Source organism: Tilletiopsis washingtonensis (assembly GCF_003144115.1).
Source record: "Tilletiopsis washingtonensis strain MCA 4186 unplaced genomic scaffold FA09scaffold_27, whole genome shotgun sequence".
Lineage (NCBI taxonomy): Eukaryota > Fungi > Basidiomycota > Exobasidiomycetes > Entylomatales > Tilletiopsis > Tilletiopsis washingtonensis.
The window spans coordinates 176752-199279 of record NW_020312024.1 but is presented as its reverse complement, the minus strand read 5'-3'; the positions used below and the strand labels follow the sequence as shown (position 1 = coordinate 199279).

At 65.8% G+C, this 22528-nt stretch overlaps 12 protein-coding genes across 12 annotated transcripts; 5 read left to right on the top strand and 7 right to left on the bottom strand.

Annotated features, from left to right (window-relative positions):
* Nucleotides 1–17: 17 nt before the first annotated feature.
* Nucleotides 18–1662, bottom strand: FA09DRAFT_332692 (hypothetical protein). Its single transcript, XM_025743566.1, has 4 exons — nucleotides 1448–1662; nucleotides 1225–1331; nucleotides 616–947; nucleotides 18–224 (listed from the first exon to the last, which is right to left on the bottom strand). The coding sequence occupies exons 1-4, from the start codon at nucleotides 1599–1601 to the stop codon at nucleotides 206–208; spliced, it is 612 nt and encodes a 203-aa protein (XP_025595064.1). The 5' UTR covers nucleotides 1602–1662; the 3' UTR covers nucleotides 18–205.
* A 379-nt stretch (nucleotides 1663–2041) lies between these two features.
* Nucleotides 2042–3712, bottom strand: FA09DRAFT_332690 (Snf7-domain-containing protein). Its single transcript, XM_025743565.1, has 3 exons — nucleotides 3515–3712; nucleotides 2603–2940; nucleotides 2042–2526 (listed from the first exon to the last, which is right to left on the bottom strand). The coding sequence occupies exons 1-3, from the start codon at nucleotides 3686–3688 to the stop codon at nucleotides 2178–2180; spliced, it is 861 nt and encodes a 286-aa protein (XP_025595063.1). The 5' UTR covers nucleotides 3689–3712; the 3' UTR covers nucleotides 2042–2177.
* Nucleotides 3713–3895: 183 nt separating this feature from the next.
* On the top strand, nucleotides 3896–5908 carry FA09DRAFT_332689 (TFIIH basal transcription factor complex, subunit SSL1). The gene is made up of 6 exons (XM_025743564.1): nucleotides 3896–4317; nucleotides 4471–4575; nucleotides 4630–4754; nucleotides 4806–4911; nucleotides 4961–5509; nucleotides 5564–5908. Exons 1-6 carry the CDS (start codon nucleotides 3995–3997, stop codon nucleotides 5772–5774), a joined length of 1419 nt encoding a protein of 472 aa, XP_025595062.1. The 5' UTR covers nucleotides 3896–3994; the 3' UTR covers nucleotides 5775–5908.
* On the bottom strand, nucleotides 5829–7259 carry FA09DRAFT_313171 (hypothetical protein). Its single transcript, XM_025740720.1, has 3 exons — nucleotides 7040–7259; nucleotides 6889–6975; nucleotides 5829–6534 (listed from the first exon to the last, which is right to left on the bottom strand). The coding sequence occupies exons 1-3, from the start codon at nucleotides 7041–7043 to the stop codon at nucleotides 5849–5851; spliced, it is 777 nt and encodes a 258-aa protein (XP_025595061.1). The 5' UTR covers nucleotides 7044–7259; the 3' UTR covers nucleotides 5829–5848.
* Nucleotides 7260–7694: 435 nt separating this feature from the next.
* On the top strand, nucleotides 7695–10202 carry FA09DRAFT_332688 (putative H+-transporting ATP synthase alpha chain, mitochondrial). The gene is made up of 7 exons (XM_025743563.1): nucleotides 7695–7777; nucleotides 7960–8023; nucleotides 8080–8166; nucleotides 8427–9479; nucleotides 9535–9612; nucleotides 9670–9853; nucleotides 9913–10202. The coding sequence occupies exons 1-7, from the start codon at nucleotides 7724–7726 to the stop codon at nucleotides 10028–10030; spliced, it is 1638 nt and encodes a 545-aa protein (XP_025595060.1). The 5' UTR covers nucleotides 7695–7723; the 3' UTR covers nucleotides 10031–10202.
* A 174-nt stretch (nucleotides 10203–10376) lies between these two features.
* Nucleotides 10377–11158, bottom strand: FA09DRAFT_341753 (HSP20-like chaperone; the record flags this gene model as incomplete). The annotated part of the gene is made up of 4 exons (XM_025744493.1): nucleotides 10377–10549; nucleotides 10606–10815; nucleotides 10878–11065; nucleotides 11130–11158. The coding sequence occupies 4 exons, from the start codon at nucleotides 11156–11158 to the stop codon at nucleotides 10377–10379; spliced, it is 600 nt and encodes a 199-aa protein (XP_025595059.1).
* An 813-nt stretch (nucleotides 11159–11971) lies between these two features.
* Nucleotides 11972–13043, bottom strand: FA09DRAFT_363441 (NAD(P)-binding protein; the record flags this gene model as incomplete). The annotated part of the gene is made up of 3 exons (XM_025745588.1): nucleotides 11972–12406; nucleotides 12460–12734; nucleotides 12783–13043. The coding sequence occupies 3 exons, from the start codon at nucleotides 13041–13043 to the stop codon at nucleotides 12106–12108; spliced, it is 837 nt and encodes a 278-aa protein (XP_025595058.1). The 3' UTR covers nucleotides 11972–12105.
* A 263-nt stretch (nucleotides 13044–13306) lies between these two features.
* On the bottom strand, nucleotides 13307–15891 carry FA09DRAFT_323527 (hypothetical protein; the record flags this gene model as incomplete). The annotated part of the gene is made up of 8 exons (XM_025741092.1): nucleotides 15528–15891; nucleotides 15089–15475; nucleotides 14762–14945; nucleotides 14674–14694; nucleotides 14423–14615; nucleotides 14115–14267; nucleotides 13781–14051; nucleotides 13307–13637 (listed from the first exon to the last, which is right to left on the bottom strand). Exons 1-8 carry the CDS (start codon nucleotides 15809–15811, stop codon nucleotides 13307–13309), a joined length of 1824 nt encoding a protein of 607 aa, XP_025595057.1. The 5' UTR covers nucleotides 15812–15891.
* A 30-nt stretch (nucleotides 15892–15921) lies between these two features.
* FA09DRAFT_168239 (hypothetical protein) lies at nucleotides 15922–16615 on the top strand. Its single transcript, XM_025739278.1, has one exon. It carries the CDS (start codon nucleotides 16033–16035, stop codon nucleotides 16480–16482), a length of 450 nt encoding a protein of 149 aa, XP_025595056.1. The 5' UTR covers nucleotides 15922–16032; the 3' UTR covers nucleotides 16483–16615.
* Nucleotides 16616–16981: 366 nt separating this feature from the next.
* On the top strand, nucleotides 16982–18292 carry FA09DRAFT_168208 (hypothetical protein). Its single transcript, XM_025739276.1, has one exon. The coding sequence runs from the start codon at nucleotides 17120–17122 to the stop codon at nucleotides 18107–18109; it is 990 nt and encodes a 329-aa protein (XP_025595055.1). The 5' UTR covers nucleotides 16982–17119; the 3' UTR covers nucleotides 18110–18292.
* On the top strand, nucleotides 18293–21203 carry FA09DRAFT_168217 (hypothetical protein). Its single transcript, XM_025739277.1, has 2 exons — nucleotides 18293–18817; nucleotides 18894–21203. Exons 1-2 carry the CDS (start codon nucleotides 18476–18478, stop codon nucleotides 20742–20744), a joined length of 2193 nt encoding a protein of 730 aa, XP_025595054.1. The 5' UTR covers nucleotides 18293–18475; the 3' UTR covers nucleotides 20745–21203.
* Nucleotides 20962–22259, bottom strand: FA09DRAFT_332684 (hypothetical protein). Its single transcript, XM_025743562.1, has 3 exons — nucleotides 21735–22259; nucleotides 21234–21435; nucleotides 20962–21173 (listed from the first exon to the last, which is right to left on the bottom strand). Exons 1-3 carry the CDS (start codon nucleotides 21960–21962, stop codon nucleotides 21019–21021), a joined length of 585 nt encoding a protein of 194 aa, XP_025595053.1. The 5' UTR covers nucleotides 21963–22259; the 3' UTR covers nucleotides 20962–21018.
* Nucleotides 22260–22528: the final 269 nt, after the last annotated feature.

Sequence of the window (22528 nt, the reverse complement as noted above, 5' to 3'; positions counted from 1 at the left end):
CTCGCACGACGTGTCAAAGCGGCAAGACGAGAAGCTTTTGACATTTGACGCTTGTGGGGCGACGTGAAGACCTGAGGAACAAGAAGTGAAGCGGGGCTGGATGTGGTGGTGAGGGCCCGAAGATGGGCGAGGGTAAAAGTACATGGTTGAGCGAGCAGGCGGGGTCGAGCGGCATCGAGAAGGCGTGAGGGGCAGCGGATGAGGTCTAGGCAGTGTCCATGCTCCTGTGAGGTGAGAAAGAGGTGTGAGCGGCATGACCTTGGGTCGCTGGCATAGAGGCGAGGGCAGATGCAGAGGAGCCTCAGCCGGCCCGCTCTGCTCGTCTGCCAGGCAGCGTTGAGGCAGGGCGGAAGCGAGGGCACAAAGGCCGGCCGCTCACGCCTTCTGCCGCAGGTGGGGATCGCCTCCCTCACGCCGAGCCGTCGAGGCAGCCAGCCACTCCCCGTTCCAGCCGAATTCTCGGCGTCGAGCTGCAGCATGCTAGCTATCGCGGACTGCTGCGCAGAGCACCTCGCCGGCAGCCGAGGCCGCTCCATCTCCACGTTCCGCCCCCTGACTCTGCCTCCCGCCGTCACTCTTCCAATCCGCCGAAACGACCAAAGGCCAGCTACTCACATGCTCATGCCCTCGCCCGCCACCAGCGCCGACTTTCTCCGCCTGTTCTCGACCTTGATCTTCTCCCTCTTCTCTCCCTCCTTTGCATTGCGCTCCCTCTCCGCGCCGAGAGCCTTCTGCAGATGTCTGTTCTTGTGCACCAGCAGCACATCTCTCTCCTTGCGCACGCTTGCGCCGCCCTTTGCCTTGAGCATGCGTGCGCGGTAGAAGGCGGCCTCGCGCCGGGCGCGGATCTCGGCGATGCGAGACATGGCCTTGAGCGTGTTGGCCATGAGCTCGCGAGAGTAGCGCACGGGCACGTTGCGACGCTTCTCGAACTCGAGCGTCGAGTCCTGAGCAGAGGGAGACGTCAGCATGAGGCTCGGTCGCAGCCGCGCTCAGCCCAGAGTGAGTGCATCCAGATACAAGGCGCGGCCAGCGAGCGGCGCGCGAGTGGCGCGGCAGCCTCGGCCCGACTGGCACACTCGACCCAACGGACCCCATGCATGCTGCGGATGCCCTGTCCTCTTGGCCGACAGCTCTGTTGCAGCTCTGCCTGCCTGTCATCGCTCCGCCCGCACCCGCCATCGCCTCGCACTGCCCATGTCGCCACGCCCCAGCGGCACTCACCACGGTCATCTCCTTGCCCGCCGCCTTGCGGAAGGCCTTGGTCCAGCGCACCTTGCGCGGGTTGCGCTTCATCTTGAAGTTCTTGTGGCACTTGGACTTGCAGAAGACTGCGCATACACTGGGTGGTCAGCTATGCTGCCATGTCTCGCCCTCCCCTGCGCCCCTGCGACCGAGCGCGCCTCTCCGCGCCGCGCCCGCCAGGGAAGCCCACAGCAACACGCACTGAGCTGCTTGGCGTCGTTGCGCACAAACATGATGCCGTTGCCCGGGTAGACGGGCGACGAGCAGAAGAAGCAGTGGTTGATGCGCATCTTGACGGAGAAGGGTGGGGTTGATGGGGAGGAAGACGCCCGCCAGCGCCACAGTCCCCGCGCCATGGCGCTCGCCGCGGCCGCCAAATTTCTCTCCGGGCGCGCGTCACGTGACGCGCGGACCCTGGCTCACGCGGCCTCGCCGCCGCCGCCTCTGTCCTGCAACGAGCTCCTCTTCCTGCAGCCATCATGACTGACGTCGTGGAAGGCGCTGAAGCCAGAATTGGTCAGATGCGCGCTGCGATGGACAAACTGAAAGACAGACGCTCTTCCCCTGTTTGTGCGCGCCGTGGGTCTCCGACTGGGGAGGCCTCGAGCGCACGGGTCTCCGAGGTCTGCTGCCTCAGCTTGCGGCAGCAGAGGAGCCAGATGGGGAAACATAAGAGTGACTAGTCATTACGCAGACCCCACAGAAAGACCAGAATGAATACAGGAACACAGAGTCCGAAGCGGCCTGGCGAGAGAGAGAAGAGAGAGAGCGACACAGGGCACAGCTGCCGAGGCGCGCCCGGAGAGCAGCTTGACCGCGACGCAGGCGACGTGCGAGAGAGGCATGCGCAGAGACTTGGGCTCAGGCAGCGCGCATCGCTTCCTGCTCGGCCGGGTCGGAGAGTCAGCAAGAGAGCGGCATGGTGCCACGCATCATGGCAGCACGGCAGCGAAGCGTGCGATCTCCGCATAACGCAGAGGCGCCTGTGTCGCGTCCTCTTGTGGCTTCCGAGCTTCTCTCGCTCTAGGCCAAGGCTCTTGCCTCTGCTCGAAGCACCACCAGAGCGCAAAGAGCGGACATGCACCAGCGCAGACAGAGGGCGCCGCAGCCACTGCCTCCTCACCCCTTTCTTCTCTCCGTCTGAAAGGCAAGCATAAACTCACCTTGCTCCCTCCAATCTCCGGCAGTGCACTTGGTGCCGCCGCCAGGTCGGGCAGCTCCGAGGCGCCGCTCGTGAGGTAGCTCGGCGTCTCCGTCTCTTCCTCGCCCAGATCGTCCGCGCTGTGAAAAGGTGCCAAGCAATCATCAGCAGCGGGACGTAAGAGAGTTGGAGGGGGAGGCAGGTTGCGAAACTCACAGAGCATCCAGCTCGGCCTGCAATTCACTCTCATCCACCTCCTCCGGCACTCCATACGCTCTCCCCAGGCTCTCCTGCACCTCGTTGGCCATCTCAATCAGGTCCTCCATCTCGTCCTGCGTGCGCTCAATCTTGGCAATGTCAATCTTGCCGTACGTCTTCTTCATCTCCTTGTTCGCCGCGCCCATCGCATCCACCGTCGCCATCGTGTTGCGCAGATTCTCAGTCGTCATCGTCGCTTGCTCCATGTTGTAAGACTGCTGTTGAAGCGTGGCGATTTGCGCTTCGTACAGACGCTTTTGCTTCAGCACGCGGATGGCGCGCGTTTGGATCGCTGTCTGGAGAGAGCAGAGTGTGTCAGCTGAAGCAGGCCGTCGACGAATGCGAGCGCACAGGATTCTCGTCAAGGCGACAGGCCGAGACAGGACGCCATGCTCTGTATCTCCACGCCCCTGCGCCACAGCAGCATGGACCAAGACGCGCGCCGGCCCTCGCTCTCGTCCTGCGTCGCTCAGCGATTACACCAGCGCGCCTGTTCTGCCCAAAAGCAAGCAGAGCCTGCTGCTCTGCTTTGCGCCTCCGCGTGCCAACTACCTACGAGCACAGAGCAAGACTGAAATGCGGGTCACGCGCAGCAGGAGAACTGCTGTGCTTTGTCGTTCGCTTCGCTGCTGCCGTGGGCGCAGAAGCAGCGGGCCAGCTGGCAGCGACATGTCGCGAGAGCTCTGAGCACTGAGCTCTGGCCTCGACGTGAATTGCTTCCCAGCTCGATGCCGTCTTGCTGCCTCTCACTCCTCTGCTCCCAGCCTCCGTCTGTCTCACTCGCGCCTCGCACGTGCTTCTTAGCCCCTCACAGTCTCCTCTCGTCACCGCCTCTCCTCTTGCTCCGATGCTGCCTCAGAGCCCACTCACCTTTCCGGGCCCGTCGCGCATCTTCTTCATCTGGTCGCGAAACTTGGCCAGCTCGACGTCGAGCTTGTCGATCTTTGCCTGCACGCCCTCGGCGCGCGCGTCGGTCGAGGCGATGGCCTCGGCCAGGCCCGGCTTGGGCGCGGCGGCGGCGCGCGAGCCGAAGAGACGATTCATTGTGGGGTGATGAGAGTGAGAGAGGGGAGAGAGGGGGGGTGGTGGAGGTGGGATGCATGGAGCGAGATGCGGCGCAGCGCGTGTGGAGTTGCGCCAGCACCGGCCGCTGCGCACGGGTGCAGCCAGCAGCGCCTCGTCCTAGCCGCAGGCGCGCACGGCTTGCGGCGACCCTGGCCTGGAAGCGCCGCCGCCGCGCGCCATGTCGCATGACCACACCCAGCCTCTCCACGTCGGCAGCTTGGCACCTGCCACAACAGCCCACCACCGCATTCCCGAGGCTCGCCATACGGTCTCGCAGCGGCAGCCATGCCAGCCCGCGACTCCGACTACTCGGCGTCCGACTCAGACTCGGACGCGCCGCTGCCTTCGTCTTCGCGCGCCGTCGCAGCGTCTTCTTCGCGAGGCGCTGCTGCCGGCGCCTCTGCCGCAGCTGCGCCCGCCGGAGCGGCACGAGGCACTCGCGGAGCCGTCGCTGCGGGCGCAAAGGCCAAGAAGAAGGGCAAGGGCAAGGATGCGGGCTATGCGTGGGAGGCCACGTTTAAGCGCAGCTGGGACGCCGTGCGCGAGGATGGCGAGGGCGGCCTCGAGGCGACGGTGCGCGGCATGTTGGAGGCGGGTAAGCGGCGACGGTGAGTGGGCGCAGTGTAGAGAAAGGCATGCCTTGGGATGCGGTACGGCGTCAGAAGGCTGTTGTGGGCCGGTCAGGTGCGGTGCTGAGGGCGACCTCCACTTCGAGGATGCATGGGTGGTGGTGATCGCAGAGCTGACAGGCCTTGCCGCAGAACGAGACCGCCAGCCTATGCGGTGCAGCGCGGCATCATTCGCCATCTCGTACTCGTGCTTGACCTGAGCGAGAGCATGTCAGAGCGGGACCTGCGGCCAAATCGGTGAGTTGTCCGCGGGCAGTCAGACTCGACCCGCCTGCTGACGGCAACGTCCAGGCACGCACTGTCGCTCCAGTACGCTCGCGAGTTCGTCACCGAGTACTTCGATCAGAATCCGATAGGCCAGCTCGGCATCATCGCCACGCGAGACGGCATTGCTGAGCGGCTCGGGCTTCTCGGCGGTGAGTGCAGCTCGTGAGCGAGCCTCGGCCGTTGCTCATCATGCAGTGCAGGCAACGTGGTGGACCATCTTGCGGCGCTGTCCAACGCACGGCGTCTGGAGCCCAAGGGAGAGCCGAGTCTGCAGAATGCGCTCGAGATGGCGCGCAGCAGTCTCGCGTGAGTGGGCTCGGCAGTCTAGCTCGCCTCGTGCTCACGCCAGGTCCAGTCACTTGCCCGCCTCGTCCTCGCGAGAGATCCTCGTGCTCTTCGGCTCCCTGACGACATGCGATCCGTCCAACATCCACACGACGATCGACACCCTCGCAGAGGAGCGCATCCGTGTGTCCATGGTCTGTCTCGCCGCCGAGGTCAAGGTCTGCAAGACCGTCACCGTGCGCACAGGCGGCACGTTTGCCGTGGCGCTCAACGAGGGCCATCTGCGCGATGTTCTCTTCCAGTCCGTCGCGCCGCCCGAAATCCTGGCGCCCAAGCGCAACCCCGCACAGGCCGAGGACGCGGCTCCAGATGGCGGCGATCTGCTGTGCATGGCCTTTCCCCTGCGTCTGCCTGCTGCGGCGCCGGCATCGCTGTGCGCCTGCCACGGACGCATCAAGTCCGGCACGGCGTTCGTCTGTCCGCGCTGCGAGGCAAAGGTGTGCGACGTGCCGACCGACTGCCCCATCTGCGGCATGACCATTGTGCTCAGCACGCATCTGGCCCGCTCCTACCACCACCTCTTCCCGACGCCGTACTACGCGCCCGTCGAGTGGGACGAGTGAGTGTCGCGTCGAGCGACAAGCAAGACACCTCATGCTGACACTCGCCGCAGTCTCGACGCAGCAGAGGACGTCTCGCCGACGTGCCACGGCTGCTCGACGCCCTTTGCGATTGACACGCCAGCTGCGCGCGCCGCTGCCGTCTCGAGCGAGAACGTCTCGCCCACGGGCCGCTATGCGTGCGAGGCGTGCGGCGAGCACTTCTGCATCGAGTGCGACACGTTTGTGCACGAGACGCTCCACGTGTGCCCCGGCTGCGCATAGCCATGAGCAATGCACCACCCCTCCCGCAGCGAGGCGCACCGCACATCGCTTGCAGTCAGCATTACAGAGTGACATTACGCATTCTCGCCCTGTCCGAGCACAATCTCATCGACGCGGATGCGCGTGTACGGCTGCTTGTGCTCAATCGTCTTCTTGTAGCCTTTCCTCCGCTTTTTCTTCTCGATGCGCTCCATGGCGCCCTTTGTGTGCTCGACGACGACGGCACGCACACTGACGGTGCTGGCCGGCAGCACGGCGCCGACGTGTGCCAGGCCCGAGTGCGCCAGGCGCGTGGCCCACGACGTCTTGGAGGTGCGCAGTGCACCCTGCTCTGCCAGCGCTGCGGACTCGGGCGAGAGGACGAGGCCGTCGAGTGCACGGGCGAGCGTGGCGTCGGGACTGCCAACGCTGCGCCGCAGCAGCGTGACGGCACCGCGCTCGCGCGTCGAGAGCGGGTCTTGAGCACGCAGCGTGTAGTCGCGCGAGCCGACTTCGTGGATACGCGTCAGCTCCAGCACATCGCCCACCTGCACGTCGCGCAGCCGCGGCAGCGTGAAGAGGTCGGAAGGCGTGAGGAGCAGCGTGCGCCCGGCCAGAGAGGCAAGCACGTAGTGCGAGGGCTGTCCGCGCAACAGCGACAGCGCCTCGGCTGTAGATGTCACGGCGGCGCTGGGCAGCACACCGGAGGAGACAGAGACGGGCGCAGCTGTCACTGGCCGTGCAGAGCTAGAGCATGCCGAAGTACTGAAGGCACGCAGCTCTGAGAAGAGAAGAGATCAGCACAAACCACATGGCGATGCGCTTCACAGCACTGCATCGCCTGCTATTACGCTGCCGACACACCGACACGCCAGCGTAGCAGACAGCGCCCATGTCCGGCAGCGAGCTCAGACTGACGAGGCACTCGCAGAGCAGTGCCGAGGGCAGGGGCCCCAGAGAGAAACGCAGCTCCGCACCTCTGCCTTTGCGCACCGGTCGCCAAGGCCAGCAGCTCGCGCTCTCAACCGCTCCTCGTCATCGGAGACGAAGCTCCTTTAGGCACTGTCGACGCTGTACCCTGCACCTGCTCGTGCCGCCCACAGCCCTGTGGCAGCAGAGAAGCAAGTCCACTCACCTGCGGCTGCTGCCCGCGCGACGGCCGGGCCCTTCCCCTTCAGCGCACTGCCAGACGCCAGCGCCGAGGCGACAGCGAGACGGAGAGCTGAGCGTGCGCGAGGACGTCAGCTCAGAGCGAGGCGCTCCGGGCGGCGCGTGTCTGGACGCACCCATGCTGTGCGGGCTGTGGAGGTGGTCGCGTGACAAGGCGTGCCGAGATGAGACAGCGAGGGCGATGCTGTCACAGCAGCTAGACACGTGCAGCTGGCTACGCTGAGGTGCGGTCGGCGCGTGTGCGGCTGTGGGCTTGTCGGCGAGGTGCGTGCGGTGCCGGAGCTGGGTGACGAGGAGCTGGGCTGAGTGCTCAGGGAGTGTCGGACCGCTGATGACTTGACGGTGAGCTCGCGCTCGGCGGCCGAGCCAATTTCTTCTCGCCGCGGAGAGCCGGTTGTAGTCATCTGACTACAGCGGCCGTTGTATTCGCCGTCGGGCGCCTGGCGCGGGAATGTCGTAGTCGCTCGCCACGCGGCGGCGCCTGCGGCCTCTGCGGCGCGCACGGCGAGACGCGGCGGGCGGGCACGCGGGCAGTGTGCGCGCCCTCGGGGGGAATCGGCGGGCGCTGGAGCAGCGCTGGCGCAGCTTCTTCTCGTCGCAGGCCGGCCGGCGCTGGGCGCGTGCGCGCCGCCAGCCAAGCGCTCGACGTCCGGCAGGCGCCGCCGAGGCGAGTCGTCGCCGGCAGCGCCGCCAGCAAGCAGCGCACGCGGCGCCGCTTGGGGCGTGCCAGCGCCGCCGCCTTCGCTTCGCTCCCCTCCCTGCCCCTCCCACCCGCACCCTTCCCTACACCTTCCTGCACCATGCTCGCTCGCACTGCAGGCCGCTCGCTGGCCCGTGCCGCCGTGCCCTCGGCTGTGAGTGCCGCATGCGTGCGCTGCGGGCGCCGCTGGCCGCGTGCTGCCGGCAGCTGCGAGCTCTGACTGACGCCCTTTCTTCCTTCTTATTCTCTCTCTGCCTCGCTCCTTGCGCTGCCTCTGCTGCCCGCTCTCTTCGCACACTTTCTGCGCACATGCTGCACCCGCTGCTCGCCCATCAGGCCCGCATCGCCGCTCCCCGCGTTGCCGCCCAGGCCGTGCGCACCTACGCCACGGCTAAGCCCGGTGCGTGCCGGCCGCTGCCTCGCCGACCCGCGCACCTGCTCACCTCTCGTCCACAGCCGCCGCTGAGGTCAGCTCGATCCTTGAGCAGCGCATCTCCGGCGCCGGCGCTGGTGGTGATGTCCAGGAGACTGGCCGCGTGCTGAGTGAGTAGGGCTTCGTGCGAAGGACGGGCAGTAGCACGGACTGCGTGGGGGCTTGGCCGAGGGCGCGCGGCACACAGATCGTGACCGCTGGGCTCTGAGGCATCGCCAGCAGCTCTCTGGAGCGCTGCCGAATTTTGCGAGGTGGATCAGGCCTGATGCGAGGGCGATCTTCGCGTGCGCACGGCCGCGCCCGACCCTTTGCCGCTTCTTCGCGCATCCGCGTGTGGTGTCGCAGCATCGCTGACGCGGCCCCGTCTCAGCCATCGGTGACGGTATCGCCCGTGTCTACGGCCTGCGCAACGTCATGGCCGAGGAGATGGTGGAGTTCTCGTCGGGCGTCCGCGGCATGTGCCTCAACCTCGAGGCCGACAACGTCGGTGTGTCCATCTTCGGCTCCGACCGTGCCATCCGTGAGGGCGACACCGTCAAGCGTACCGGCCAGATTGTCGACGTGCCCGTCGGCCCCAACATGCTCGGTCGTGTCGTCGACGCGCTCGGCAACCCCATCGACGGCAAGGGCCCCATCGAGGCCGCCGAGCGCCGCCGTGCCTCGCTCAAGGCGCCCGGCATTCTGCCGCGCCGCTCCGTGCACGAGCCCATGCAGACCGGCATCAAGCCGATCGACGCCATGGTGCCCATCGGCCGTGGCCAGCGTGAGCTGATCATCGGTGACCGTCAGACCGGCAAGACGGCCGTCGCCATCGACACGATCCTCAACCAGAAGCGCTGGAACGACGGCCAGGAGGAGAGCAAGAAGCTGTACTGCGTCTACGTCGCCGTCGGCCAGAAGCGCTCCACCGTCGCGCAGCTCGTGCAGACGCTCGAGGCCAACGACGCCATGAAGTACACCGTCATCGTCGCCGCCACGGCCTCGGAGGCCGCGCCGCTGCAGTACCTGGCCCCCTTCTCGGGCTGCGCCATCGGCGAGTGGTTCCGCGACAACGGCAAGCACGCCCTCATCGTCTTCGACGACCTGTCCAAGCAGGCCGTCGCCTACCGTCAGATGTCGCTGCTGCTGCGTCGCCCGCCCGGACGTGAGGCCTACCCCGGAGACGTCTTCTACCTGCACTCTCGCCTGCTCGAGCGTGCCGCCAAGATGAACGACACCCACGGCGGCGGCTCGCTCACTGCCCTGCCCATCATTGAGACGCAGGGTGGTGACGTGTCGGCCTTCATTCCCACCAACGTCATTTCCATCACCGACGGCCAGATCTTCCTCGAGTCCGAGCTCTTCTTCAAGGGTATCCGCCCGGCCGTCAACGTCGGTCTGTCCGTGTCGCGTGTCGGCTCGGCTGCCCAGACGAAGCTGTACAGTGCGTGACGCGGCGCGTGCGTGCTCGCGATCGATGCTCACCCCTGGCCCTGCAGAGTCCGTCGCCGGTTCGCTCAAGCTCTCGCTTGCCCAGTACCGTGAGCTGGCTGCCTTCGCCCAGTTCGGTTCCGACCGTGAGTAGCCGTGGCGTGCCGAAGTCCACGTCCGTTGCTCACTGCGCAACACCACAGTGGACCCCGCCTCGCGCCGCACGCTCGACCGTGGCGCGCGCCTGACGGAGCTGCTGAAGCAGGCTCAGTTCAGCCCCATGGCCACCGAGGTGCAGATCCCCCTGATCTTCGCCGGCACTGCTGGTCTCCTCGACAAGGTGCCCGTCGAGAAGATCACCGCCTGGGAGGAGCAGTTCCTGCCTTCGTGAGTGGACGCGAGAGGCTTCCCTGTATGCACGTGCTGATGCGACGCTTCACCCGCAGGCTCAAGAGCAACACGGCCCTGCTCGACCAGGTCAGCGCCGGCAAGCCGAGCAAGGACCTCGAGGAGAAGATGCGCTCCTTCATCGAGGAGAACGTCAGCTCGTTCCTCTCCAACTAAGCGTCTCTGAGCCGTGCGCGCGCGCGTGGCGGGCAGGCGTAGTATGCTGAGGCTACACGGCGATGGCGCTCTGCTCGTCGCCTGTCCTCATGCCGGCTCGCTCGGCGTGCAAATCGACCGTCTGCGCCAGTTCTACCCCTAAAGAGAATTGAAATGCACCGTGAACAACATCGCGCGAGATCACGGAGGACATCAGACTCGGGCATCAGATGAGTGAGAGAGGCATGCATTGGTCGAGTGGGTAACAGTATGATTGGGGATCAGGAGGCGGCTACATGGTCAGGAGCGCGAGGCGCATCCTCGTCCGCAGAGGCGGAACGTCAGAGCGAGGGGCGAGGCGAGGCGATCAGAGGCGCGCGTCCTCGATGGCGATGCTGCGCACCGTCGACTCGTCCTTGGGCACCGTCTTGCGCACGTTGATGCGCAGCACGCCGTCCGCGAAGGCGGCGTGGATGTCGCTCAGGTCGGCGGCCTGCGGGAGCGTAAACGAGCGCTGGAAGCTGCCAAAGGCGCGCTCGGCTGGGGATGGTGTGAGCAGGTGTATGCGTGTGACGAGCACGGCGAAGACGACTCACAGATGAGCACGCGGGGACGCGGCTCGGCGGCCTGCTTGGCCACGTGCTTGCCGTCCTTCTTCTCGTTGCCGTTGCCCTTGGCGCCGTTGTCCTTGGGCGCCGCCGTCTTGTCGGCGGCCGCGGCGGGCTCCTCGACATGGTGCTCGGCCTTGAGCGTGCCGGCGATGGAGACGCGGCGGTGCTTCTCGTCGACCTCGAGCTTGACGTCCTCTGTGAAGCGCGTGAGGTGTGAGCATACAGCCGAGTTCGTGCTGCGACTCGTCGTCACTCACCCTTGCGCACGCCGGGCAGCTCGAGCTCGACGACGTACTGGTCCTTGAGCTCGTGCACGTCCATAGCCGGGCCGCGCACGTGCGTGGGGTGGAAGAAGGAGCCGGCACGCTGCAGGCCGTGCTCGCCGGCCTTGCTGTGCGCCGGAGCGGCGGCCGGCGAGTCGTCGGCGTGCCACTCGAAGGGCGAGCTGAAGTAGGGCCTGAGACGTCAGCGATGAGGCAGGAGCAGTGCAGGAGCGTGCGGCAACTTACAGCGTGAAGAGGTGGTGGGCGAGCGACATGGTGCAGACGCGGTGATGGGTGGTGCTGGTGAATGTGGCGCGGGAGTGAGGTGCTAGTCGAGTGCTGAGTGCTGAGTGGTGTGAGGTGCAGGAAGCAGGAGCGAGGCCGGCGAGGGCCTCCTTATATGCCTCTCGCAGACGTCTGGCTCGCAGCGGGGGCGAAGCGGGTGGAAGGGCGGCGGGCCCTTTCGCGAAGGCTCGAGCACCGCCTCTCGCAGCGTCGAGCACCATCGAGAGCGGCGGAGATGCGGGGCCGCAGCGCAATCTGCGCACAAGCCAGCCGGCCGGGCCCTGGACAGCGCTGCGCCGAGCCCATGGATGGGAGCGCACGAGAGCAAGCGGCGGTGGGACGAGGCGCGGGCTCGCGAAGCTTCGCGCAGCGTCGCGTGGGAACAGCGCGCGCACACAGGCGGCCGGCCGCCGCGTCTGCGAGGCACCCTCGCAACTGCGCCATGCCGCAGCAGCAGCAGCTGCAGCCGCCCGTCGCCCGCCCGCTGCCTGAAAGCGCAGCATGCCGCGCTGCGACCCGTGCGCTGCTCGCTCTGTCGACAGCAGACCTCCACATCTCGCTTGAGCTTGCGCACGGCCCTGATGCTGCTGCGCTTGCCTGCGCCGCGTGCGGTGCGAGCCGCGAGGCGGGTGTGGCTCGCTGCGTTCTGCAGCTGCGGCTGCGTTGCGGCTGCCGCTCTTGCGACCGATGCCAGCGGCGGCACCGATGCTGGCTGATGCTCTGCTGTGCTCACATCAAAGGCCGTACGTCTTCGCTGCGCGCTGCGGCGCCTTCACTCTTGCGACTGCGGCTGTCACCTAGCGGCTGGCAAGTTTGCGACTGGAGCGACAGATGCGCACCTTCGACGACTGCAACTTGTCCAGCGAGAGCATGCCATTCCTGCTGCCGGGGCCTTCGCCCGACTACGAGATCGTCCAGACGTGTTGCGGCAACCCCTCTACTCGACATACACCATCTTGCGCGTCATGCCTCCATCCACGACGATCTCCTGGCCCGTGACGAAGCCATTGGTAGCCATGAAGAATACCGCCTGCGCATAGTCCTCCATCTTGCCCACGCGCCCCGCCCAGTGCTGCTCGTGGTCCTCCTTCGTCAGGCCGTCGTCCCACGCGCCGCCGGCGCTCGACTCTTGGTCCGTAGGGAACCAGCCAGGCAGAACGGCGTTCACGCGAATGCGGTACTGTGCGTCGGCGAGCGAGCTGGCCATCGAGTGCGTCATGCCGAGCAGGCCGGCTTTGCTGTGGCAGGGTGTCAGCCAACAAGGCTCGAAGCATGAGCATGGCTCACTCACGCGCTGGCATAGCCCTCCTGATTTGGCTCAGACTGCTTAGCGCGGATCGACGAAGTGTGTACAATGGCGCCTCGTGGCTCCTCCTCTCCACGCGCGCTGGCCTTGAGGAACGGCACGGCGGCCTTGGAGACGTAGAAGGCGCCGCTCAGGTTGGTGTCGATGTACGTCCGCCACTCTTGCACGTCGATCTGCTCAAACGTGCGGCCGTCCGCCCAGTACGGATTTGCGCGACCTGCGTTGTTGACCAGCACGTCGAGCAGCCCGCCGCGGTGCCACTGGCTGGAGGTCAGCAGGGCGCATGGAAGGTCATGCAGCTTACCCACCTGTGCCGCCTTGCGCACGGCCTCGCCGACCTGCTCTGCGTTTGAAATGTCACACTCTGCGCCTTCGAAGCGGCCCAGCTTGGCGCTGCCGGCTGCCGGCTTCAGCGACGGCAGGTGCGTGCCGAGCGTGTGCTTCAGCTCGCCGGCGTCCGCGTCGAGAATGTACGCGTCGTGGCCGCGCTGCACGAGCCAGGCAGTGAGGCCGCGCCCGAGGCCGCGAGCGCCGCCGGTGATGAGGAAGCGCAGGTTGGCGACGGACATGTTGCGGTGGTGGTGAGAGGGAGAGTGGCAGCCGCAAGCTGCTCGCTGATCTCGCGGGCACGGCAGCGCTAGACGTTCAAGTGGAGGCCCGCGCGCGGAGCCGTCGGAACGGCGGCGGCGCGTCCGCCTGCGTATGACATGCCCAGTCGCGCTCACTCCAGTCGCCCTCACACCGAGACTGATGAGCTTCACAGCCTTGAACATACACAGAAGTGAGCGCAAATCTTTGCTCGTACTATTTCACAGACAAAGAAAGTATGAACTCAAGCGCGCGGGCGCGTGAACGTCGTGCCGTCCCAGCTGCTCTGGTCCCACTCGAGGCTCTGCAGCGCGCCTGCAATCGGGCGCTTGCCGCCGTTGATGGGGCGCACGAAGCGGTCGGTGCCCTCCTTGACCTCGAAGGTGGCAAGCAGGTCCTCGGGCGAGTCGGGCGCCGTGTTCTGGTTGCCCCAGAAGCGCGCCACGGCACGCTCGCGCGTCAGCTCCAGCGAGAACCAGCCGCGACGCTCGCCCTCGGCGAACTGCAGGCCCTTGTTGACCTCGGTGAGCTGCTTGGCACGCTCGACGTAAATCTCCTTCGTCAGGCTGCCGTAGCTGTGTGCGAAGAGGGTAAGCAACGTGCGAAGCGTCGAGGTACGGTCGCCACGACGCGTGCGCGCGTGCGAACCGCCCTTCTCGCACCAACTGTCCTTCTTGCATCTTGCCACTCTTGGACGAGCTGTGGAAGCATAACTCACCTAGAGCTGGAAGAGACGGCGGTGCCGCCAAGCTCAATGCCAAAGGAGCCCTTCCCGGTGGCCGCATCGTAGTCATCGGTGAACGGCTCGTGCACCTCCGACACCCAAGCGGCGTGCGTGTCGCCAGCGAGCATCAGGACGTTCTTGGTCTTCTTGACGGCCTCGTAGAAGCGTGCTCGGTTCGCCGTGTAGCCGTCCCATGCATCGTAGTTCAGATCCTGGGCGCATCCGACGCACTTGCGCAGCTGGTGCATCTGCGTCACGAGGATCTCTGCAGCCGCCTTTCGTCAGAGGTTGCTTTTGCTGTGGAGCTAATTGTCCAGCGGTGACTCACGCTGAGCAACCACCTTCCACGTCGCCTTGGACTTCTCGAGGTTGTTGTAAAGCCATGCCTCCTGCCGGCCACCCATGAGCGAGCGCGAAGTGTCGTTGCGGATCGATTCGATGTACGGAGTGTTGGTGTAGACATCAGTCACGTCTCTGTCGTCTAGAGAGTTGCTGAGCGTCAGCGACATATGATGAAGGTGGCTTTGCGATGCGTTCAGGTTGCCGAGGTGTCCGACGCCTCTCGGCCTCGCGACCGTGTGCGGGACAGTAAGGCCTCGCTGCCGCGCTCAGAGAGCTTTTCAGCGCCTGACTCACACTGGCGAGTGTCGAGCATGTTGAGATCCGCCAGCTTGCCGATGCGGAACTGGCGCCAGGTGCGCAGGTCGTCGGTGGTGCTGATCTGACGGATGGGCATGTTCTCGAAGTACGCCTTGAATGCGTTACGCTTGCGCTCGCTGAAGGTTACGCCGCGGAAGAGCGTGCCCGGAGGCTGCTTCGCAGAGCCATCCTGTTGGAAGAAGGAGTTTCAGCAAAGAACGAGATAGGGCATGGTGCGAAGGGCGTACCTTCCACGAGTTGTCGGCGACCTGACGCGATCGATTAGCATCGTGTAGTATGCAACATGATGAGTAGCGCGGGTAGCACACAACTCACCTCATGGTCATCCGGAACGACCTGCCAGGCGACAGCGGCACGCATGGCACGCAGCGAAGCGTCCTTGCGGTGGTACGCGTTGTAGCGCTGACGGTAGTCGTCGAGCGAGGCGATCTCGTAACGTGGTTCGAACTGTCGGTCTTCAGGAGCGCCCAAACGAGCCGATCCCTCATAGATGTAATCCCTATCGCCGACGCCGACGACAAAGAGGTGCAGCGAGACGAATGATGGGGTGAACGGACGCTCAATGCTGGCGCAAGTTGCAGGTCGCCCGGAGAAGGCCAGAGGGCGCTTTTCGCGCCGGCGACATGCACGTTTCCGACTCACCCTACATGCAGTGCGTAGTCAATCTCCTTGTGCTTGGCTGCGTTACCGTAGGCAGCAAAGGAGCCGACGGGCAGGTTGCTGCAAGAAAATACGGCGAAATTCACGCTTGCGATGTCGTCGTTCGGGCGCGGCAGCGTCTTGAAGCGGCCCTCGGGCGACGTTGCCTTGTCGCCGTTGACGGCGCTGAAGCGGTAGCTGTACCACTTGCTCGGCTTGAGGTGCTTGGCCTCGACCTTGACGGAGTAGCCGACGTCCTTGGTCGTGCACACGGTGCCGTGGTCGGCGAGCGCGCGGCCCTTCCACTTGCCCGGCTCCGAGGAGACTTCCCAGCGCAGGCAGAGCGGCTGGTCGGTGTCGCGCTCAGGCTCCGGATGCGTCCACAGAATGCTGCAGCGAATTCATCAGCTAGTTGCCAAGGTGGGCCACTCGCACGACTCACACGCTGTCCTCGAGCGGGTCGCCCGACGCGACGCCGTACGGAAAGCTCAGCTTGCCGGCGAAGCTGCCGCGCTCGCCGTTCTCAGAACGCTTGGCATGCCGGCGCTCGATGGCGTCAATGTCGTGCGCAAGTCCGTCGCCGCCAACCTCGATCGACGGCGAACGGTAGGCAATGTTGCTCAGCAGCAGACTGCTCGGCGCCGCCAGCGCCGACGCTGCGAGCGTCGAGAGAAGCAGGAGGGAGAAACGCATCTTGAGGTGGATCTGAGGAGCATCATCCCGCATCGATTGCTGTCAGCCTTAAGTATGGCAAGTGCTGTGATCCGCACGTTCCAAAGCCCGTCGCGCCCCCAGCATGAACCCTCGGCCAGGGGCGCTGCATCGCCATTCGCCCGGCGCTCCGGCGAGCCAACGCCTGTGCATTTGACTGTCGTGCAGGTGAGACTGCAGCCTAATTCGCCGTCACGACCGCCCGGCTGCCCGATGGCCAAGCTCTGACATTCCAAATGCAGCGTGCCTGTGCGGCGGCCCAGGTGTGCCTTTGCGAGCGCGTCAGGGGCGTCGCGGCTGATGCTGCGTTGGCCGTGGCGCGCTCTGTCGCGTTTGCGCACGTTCTCCGCACGCTAACCGCTCGCGTCCGTCTGCGCCCGCACGATGACGGCCGCCAAGGCGGCTTTGAGCCGCAGATCTGCCACAATACCGCTCCGGAACCGCCGGCTGGTGGGGCTCCGAGTTGCTGCCGCTGCGCAAAGAGACGAGAAGGATGCGTAGCGGCCCTGAGCATCGCTCCGTCGCACGTGGTGCCTCTTCGCTGTCCTATCACGCCTCACGCCGATCGTCAACCTTTGGCAGCACACAGGCAGCACGTGCGATCAGACCCGGCAAACTCTTCTGGCTGCTGCACCTCGATCTCACACACGTGGGGTCCTGACATTGGCGGCGTTCCTGACGCTTGAGACGCGAGGGACAAGAAGTGTGGCGAGCGACGCAATGGATTCCCTCTGCTCCACTGCATCCCGGCTTCAGCGTCGGCGCAATGCTTCTGTCCACAGAGACCGGCGAAGTTGGAGAGAGAAGTGTCAGCAAGTGGCACTGTAGAGCAGGCCTCGTCCGTGCGCATCGTCAAGGCCTCGCAGCCATCTCGACCCCTCAGGAGTGGTGAGCAGAGCTCATATCGCCATGTGGACTCGTTGAAAGCGAGCTCAGCAGTCTAACATGTTTTTTTAGACATCATCGGGGAGAGAGGGGCTGCGAGAGGCAGCAGACGAAGCCAGAAGAACGAGAGGCCACTCACAAGCGGGAGCAGGCGACTTGCGAAGGATGTGGACCTGCGAGAAGAGGCGCGTCAAGCGCCTGCACCGCGGATCTTCGCGCCTCGGCCGAAGCTCGCCTTGTTCCCACGCGCTTCGCTAGCAACGGGCATCCGCTCCGCTCCGGTGCGGCTTCCCATCGATCCATCACAACCGTCAAGAAGCACCCTTCGAGGCTGCAGCGCATCGTATGCGTACAGATGCGCGCTGCGCATAGCATTCTTGGCTCTCTGCGCCGTGCGAAAGATGCCCACGCTGCCGGCCTGAGCGCGAGGCGTCGGCGATGAGTCGGTGGTGCTGCGCAAGTCCGCAAAGCCCGCACCGCCGCCTCGGTCATGGGGCTCAGCACAGCGAGGCCTCTCAAGGGAGCAGACAGGTGCACAATCGCTCTAGGCGCCGCCACACAGCGTGCGTGGCTGCCTCCTCTTCGAGCGCGGGAGTCGGCTCACGGCCGTCGGAGACGTTTGCCGCAGCACGCAGACCCCTCTCGGTGCCGCGATGCACCCCTCAGGGGCCGGGCCAGCCACGCAGTCGCGCCAAGAGGGGACTCTACCAAGCTCTCGCTGCGCCCGCCGCGCGGCCGAGGCACGACAGTGGCTGCGGGCGGTGCCTAGAGCGCACTGTGTGCCCCTCGCGCCCCTCGGCCCCTCGGGCCCGGACGCGCTACGAGGAGCCACAATGGCGTCACATGCTCCTTCCCGAAAAGCCAGCCAGCGTGCCTGCGCGCCAGCGGCAGAGCGGCAGCATGACATCCGAGCCCTTCGTAAAACCCGCCTGCCGCACGTCCGAGGCCACGCCGCGGCATCGCCAAGGGTGCACGGCCCGCCTGGCGCGAGCGGGACCCTGCCGCAGGAAAGGTGCGGCCTGTGCGTCGAGGCGCGAGCGTGCGGTGGGTGCGCCCTCGTTCCCGCGCTTCCGTCGAGTGCGAGGTGCGCAAGTGCGAGCGTCGGAGGCCGGTGCGGTGCAGCCTGCACTCCTGCGACATGCGCCACGACGGTTCTCTTCTCAGCGCGGGTGGCGGCTGGCAGAGAGCGGCTCCGTCTCTGCAGCGCCTGCCATCTGCCTGACAAAGCTCGCGGTGCCTTTGTGCTTCCGCCGAGGCGAGTGCGGCGACCTAGGGCCCAGCCCAGGCATGTTCAGGGGCCCGTCCGCGCCTGGCCGCACGTTCCGCTCCTCTCCTGCCCCTCTCGGTCGTGTCGCTTTCACCTGCGGTCTCTTGCGAGGGCGCGGCAAGTGCTTCTCCAGCGCTCAGTGCCTGCTCAAGACGCCTTGAAACGCAGCTGTCCCCGGTCGGGCACATCCGGCTACGCGCCTCGAGGCACGCAAGCGGCGGCACACCCGCTCAGGCCATCCCCGTTGCGTACCAGATAAGCTACACTCTGCAGCGGCGAGCTGGCGAGAGTGGCGCTTGCGAAGCCACTTGCACGTGCCTTGCTGAGGTCAGGCAGGCCCAAGGGTGCACGGAAATAGATGCGGCGAGCTGGCAGACTTTTGGGGCGGCGGGCCTCGCCGCGCCGCTGGCCGAGCTTCGCTGGCCAAGCCTTCGCCTTCGCCCTCAAGAGTCTGGCGCTTGCTCCTGCCTCTGCACCCTCACGACCCTCTCACGACTTGCCGCGTCAGCACCACCACCGCTGGCGCCATGTTCTCCCGCCTCTCCTGCTTCTCCTCGCCCTCGACTGCCGACAAGGCAGCCGCGAGGGCACCCGCGACACCCAAGCAGCGGCACCCCGCCGCCGCTCCACCATCCTCCTCCGTGCGCACCAAGCCGGCGCCGTCGCAGCATACGCGCGGCCACGAGTCGTACACCACGCCTCCGCCGCGCAGCAGCGCCAGCGTCACGCCGGCACGCCACTCGCCTAGCCGCAGCTCGCATACATCGACTCGTCGTGACACGCCGCCGAGGGCTCAGCGGCCCGTCAATGCGCGCAGCGAGCGCCGTCGCTCGGCGCCGATCATCACGGCGCCCATCACCTCCGTGCTCGTGAGTTGGCAGCCTGGAGTAGCGAAAGTTGGGCCGGCGTCTCTCTGTGACCTCAGCGCTGACCTCTCCCCTGCAGCCGATGACGCCGCCCATGCTCCGCGCCACTACGACCGAGTCGCGCCAGCACGTCGACGCTGCGGCGCTGGCGGCGCATATGACGCTCGACGAGCACGGACAGTGGCAGCATCGCAGTCTCTACTGCGGATCCGGCTCTCGTCCGCTCAGTCTCGCCATCGACTCCGACGCCGTCGTCTGCCCTTCACGCGCGCCCTCGAGCCAAGGACACTACCCGAGCTCTCCCGCTTCGGCTACTTCGCACACGCACACTCGCATCGAAGATCTCGCGCCTGCCTTCACAGCACACGTCTCACGCAGCAACAGCTTCGTCGCTCCTCCTTCGCCGCGTGTGCTCAAGAGCGCACTGCTGGACTGCAGCAATGAGGCAGAGAGGCAGGCGCAGCCACTCAGTCGCGAGGCCTTGTCAAGCAGCGGCGACTCGAGCGCCTCAAGCGAGCACAGCGTCAACTCCAGCGCTACGCACAGTCTGGCTAGCTCGTCGAACACGCTCCCGACGCCCGACTCGCCAAGCTCCAACGACGGCGATGCCGTGGCCTCGAGCGAGACTTCACACTGCGAGCCATGCGTCGACCCTGCGTCTGCACGCACACTGGCTCCGATCGACACTCAATCCAGCGTCTTGCCCCACCAGGCAGGCTCTACTCGGCGTCCACGTTCGAGGAGCGAGCAAGCTGTGCGTTTCGCTCTCGATCCTTCGCCAGTCGACCGGCCGCTCCTGCAAGTGCAAGTCTACCCGCGCTCGCCTCTTCCTCCTCCATCCTTCCATCAGCAGCACGTCATGGCCCACCGCGGCGGCCGACAGCATCCCTGGACGCTTCCCGCACCTCCACCGGCGCTGATGGGCTCTACTTGGGGCGCCGGTGCCTATGCGCCTCCAGCTCCCGAGCGCAAGACTACTCCCGCCCGCATCCTCTCCTCTCTGCGCCCCAGCTCAGCGCACGGACACCACAGCAGCTCGCGCGAACACTCACCCACAGGCGGTCGTAGTCTCAGCGCCGGTCCCGCCGCCTCCGTCTCTCGCGCCCGCGCTGCTCGGCCTACCAGCTGGACTGCCTCGGCACAAGATGCAGAGGCACTTGCAGCCGCACTCGCCGCGCAGAAGAAGCAGCGGCGACACTCGGCGTACGGCAGTGAGCAACTTCGACCTCCTCCTTCGCCTGCGCCGGGGCACGGGCATGGTCGCCGCGCCGTCTCTGCCTCGACTCTACCCACCATCTATACCCCGCATCACCGCGCCGCCTCGGCAGACCAACGTCCGCGCTCGAGACACTCCAACGAGCCGCGCTGGTGTGAATCGCCCACTCTCACGCCGCCTCGAAGCGTCACAACCCCCTCGCCAAGCTTCGACACGCCCAACTTCTCCCGGCCCGCAGCCTACCCTGCGCCCGAGCCGTGGCTCCACACTCCTTCGCAACAGCAGCACACCCGTACGCCATCTCAGCAGCGCCACACTCCTTCGCCTCCTCGCTCGGGCTCGGCACATCGTAGTTACCCGCCTTCTGCAAGCCGCTCGAAGCGTCTGCAGGTGCATCACGTCCTTGCAGAGCCGACGCTCGCACCTCGTCGGCCTTCAATGACGCACGACGCCATCGTCCCTCGTTCTCTCTCCGCCGCTCTCGCGCCCGCACAGCCTCAGGCATATGTGCCGCCGGTGCACGCGCCGCAACGTCGGCTCAGCAAGGGCACGACGCTGCCTGAAGTCGTCGAGCATCCTCTGACCCCTCTCGGCGCCTCAGCATCATCTCGCGCCGCAGTCGTTCCCCTGTCTCTAGCTACACGTCCCTCGCTCCACTCCCTCGCCCTTGCATCTCACGGCCACGCCCGCAGATCGCTTGCGTCTAGCGCCTAATGACCCCGACCTCCGCCTCGTCTCACATCACAGCCCGATCCACGTCTCTCAAATCTCATGTAGCTCTTACCATTTTACCCCCTCCTCACGCCCGTCACGTCTCTCCCTCTCAACGGCGATTCCAAAATCAAGTTGCAAGCTTGAAACTGCTGCGAGCCGGACTGATCGATTGGGTCGAGATGCGGAGACGGGGAGGCGTGAGGGCGTCTAGCGTGTGATGGAGAGGCGGTAGCGCCGCGAGAGGCGAAGCGACTGAAAAGCAGGCCGGGCAAGTCTACTTGTTGTGCCAAATGAGTGTGCGCAGGCTGAAGAGCGAGAGAGGAGGGGCGAGGGGAGGTGTCAGCATGCAGAACTGTGATCGCAGGCTCGGCATCCAGTCTAGAGCGAAGAGCACGTACTTCTGCCACTTCTCCGCGTTGACGTAAAGATCTGCGCATCGCTTGATATCAGCCAATATCTTCTTCGCCTCGCTACGTGCGGCAGACTCACAGTCCATCGAGTTGACCAGTCCACCCTGCAGATTCTGTCGTCGCTGATCGAACAGCCACATGACACTTCCCCATACGACGGCCGCAAATACACTGAACGTCTTGCTCTCGGTCGGAATGGGCCGGTCGGACGGCCAGTTGGAAGCCACTTGCTGCCGGGGCAGGAGGGCAGAGACGCAGCGGGCGACGCAGTAGAGCACGATCTGAGGAGCGTTGTTAGAGGGGAAGAGGAGCAGAGGGAGGAGGCTTTGCAACGCGAAGCGAAGATGGAGAGCCGGCGAGATGAAGGTGGCCACATTCATGCGCAAGCACGCTCGTCCGAGCTCGACTTGGCTCCCCTCCGCTGCGTTGCGTGTGGATGCAAGCGGCTGCGCATTCCGCCCTCATCTCATACACTCTCTCTGCCTCCACTCCTCCTTGCCCCTGCTCATGCTCCGCCGCCCGCCGCCCAGTGTCCGCTTTGTCCAGCCTTTCGCAGCCCAGCCGCCAGCCTTACACTCACCTGTTCATTGACCGCGTTTCTCTCGCCAAACACTGCATATCCTCCCACCACGCCCGCCAGAAACGCATCCCCACCCTTCGGCTTGCCTCCGCGCGTCCGCCGCAGCAGAATCGTGACGGCCTTGTAGAGCGAGGCAAACTTGCAGAGATTCGTCGCGTGCTGGCGCGTGGCCGTGAGGACGAAGCGCATGCGGTCGGCATACGAGCCGCGCCCGAAGAGGATGGACATGACCAGGGCGTGCGGGAAGCGGATCTTGGCGCCGTAGACGAGGCCGTTGCGCGCGGCCTGGCGAGTGGAGTGAGCAGTGCGCGTGCGGATGAGGCAGAAGAGACGTGCTAGAGACGCCGGGCATGCCTCTCACTTCCCGCCGCCTTGTTCCGCTTGCCTTGCGCCAGCTGCGCCGTTTCTCTCGCCCCAGCCGTGACGCCCTCACGCCCTCTCACTTGCGCCCCCCATGCTCGTGCGCCCCACTCCATGCACCAGCATCTCGCCAGCGCACCACCCGCGGTGCCTCGCCGGCCCCACTGCTCTTTCTCGTCACGCATTGCCTTGCTCGCCCACGCACCTTGACCACCGCCAGCGCATCGTGGTACGCCGGCTCGAGCACGGCCTGCTCGAGGGCGGCATGGACGTTTGCGAGCGACATTGCGGCGCGATGTGACGTGGGCGCGCGCGGGGAGCGGATGCGGGGGAGGGAGGGAGGCGTGCCAAGGAGCGGGATGCGAAGAGAAGAAAAAAGAACGGAAGCTGGAGAGAAGTGGAGGAGAGAGAGAGAGATGGGAGCCAGGTGCCGT

What these genes read in the sequence shown, in the direction of transcription:
- FA09DRAFT_332690 (XM_025743565.1), bottom strand. Translation starts at nt 3,688, where the DNA reads ATGAATCGTCTCTTCGGCTCGCGCGCCGCCGCCGCGCCCAAGCCGGGC. An exon ending in TGCGCGACGGGCCCGGAAAG is followed by an intron (nt 2,941 to 3,514) that starts GTGAGTGGGCTC and finishes TGCTCTCTCCAG; the next exon opens with ACAGCGATCCAAACGCGCGC. An exon ending in CAGGCCGAGCTGGATGCTCT is followed by an intron (nt 2,527 to 2,602) that starts GTGAGTTTCGCA and finishes ACCTTTTCACAG; the next exon opens with CGCGGACGATCTGGGCGAGG.
- FA09DRAFT_168217 (XM_025739277.1), top strand. Translation starts at nt 18,476, where the DNA reads ATGTTCTCCCGCCTCTCCTGCTTCTCCTCGCCCTCGACTGCCGACAAG. An exon ending in CGCCCATCACCTCCGTGCTC is followed by an intron (nt 18,818 to 18,893) that starts GTGAGTTGGCAG and finishes TCTCCCCTGCAG; the next exon opens with CCGATGACGCCGCCCATGCT.
- FA09DRAFT_332688 (XM_025743563.1), top strand. Translation starts at nt 7,724, where the DNA reads ATGCTCGCTCGCACTGCAGGCCGCTCGCTGGCCCGTGCCGCCGTGCCC. An exon ending in GTGCCGCCGTGCCCTCGGCT is followed by an intron (nt 7,778 to 7,959) that starts GTGAGTGCCGCA and finishes CTCGCCCATCAG; the next exon opens with GCCCGCATCGCCGCTCCCCG. An exon ending in GAGGAGCAGTTCCTGCCTTC is followed by an intron (nt 9,854 to 9,912) that starts GTGAGTGGACGC and finishes CTTCACCCGCAG; the next exon opens with GCTCAAGAGCAACACGGCCC.
- FA09DRAFT_332689 (XM_025743564.1), top strand. Translation starts at nt 3,995, where the DNA reads ATGCCAGCCCGCGACTCCGACTACTCGGCGTCCGACTCAGACTCGGAC. An exon ending in CGGGACCTGCGGCCAAATCG is followed by an intron (nt 4,576 to 4,629) that starts GTGAGTTGTCCG and finishes GGCAACGTCCAG; the next exon opens with GCACGCACTGTCGCTCCAGT. An exon ending in GCGGCTCGGGCTTCTCGGCG is followed by an intron (nt 4,755 to 4,805) that starts GTGAGTGCAGCT and finishes CATGCAGTGCAG; the next exon opens with GCAACGTGGTGGACCATCTT.
- FA09DRAFT_332692 (XM_025743566.1), bottom strand. Translation starts at nt 1,601, where the DNA reads ATGGCGCGGGGACTGTGGCGCTGGCGGGCGTCTTCCTCCCCATCAACC. An exon ending in CAACGACGCCAAGCAGCTCA is followed by an intron (nt 1,332 to 1,447) that starts GTGCGTGTTGCT and finishes GTGTATGCGCAG; the next exon opens with TCTTCTGCAAGTCCAAGTGC. An exon ending in CGGGCAAGGAGATGACCGTG is followed by an intron (nt 948 to 1,224) that starts GTGAGTGCCGCT and finishes CCCTCTGCTCAG; the next exon opens with GACTCGACGCTCGAGTTCGA.
- FA09DRAFT_168239 (XM_025739278.1), top strand. Translation starts at nt 16,033, where the DNA reads ATGCAGCGTGCCTGTGCGGCGGCCCAGGTGTGCCTTTGCGAGCGCGTC.
- FA09DRAFT_313171 (XM_025740720.1), bottom strand. An exon ending in CGCGCGGGCAGCAGCCGCAG is followed by an intron (nt 6,535 to 6,888) that starts GTGAGTGGACTT and finishes TTCTCTTCTCAG; the next exon opens with AGCTGCGTGCCTTCAGTACT.
- FA09DRAFT_168208 (XM_025739276.1), top strand. Translation starts at nt 17,120, where the DNA reads ATGAGTCGGTGGTGCTGCGCAAGTCCGCAAAGCCCGCACCGCCGCCTC.
- FA09DRAFT_332684 (XM_025743562.1), bottom strand. Translation starts at nt 21,962, where the DNA reads ATGTCCATCCTCTTCGGGCGCGGCTCGTATGCCGACCGCATGCGCTTC. An exon ending in GAAACGCGGTCAATGAACAG is followed by an intron (nt 21,436 to 21,734) that starts GTGAGTGTAAGG and finishes AACGCTCCTCAG; the next exon opens with ATCGTGCTCTACTGCGTCGC. An exon ending in ACTGGTCAACTCGATGGACT is followed by an intron (nt 21,174 to 21,233) that starts GTGAGTCTGCCG and finishes AGCGATGCGCAG; the next exon opens with ATCTTTACGTCAACGCGGAG.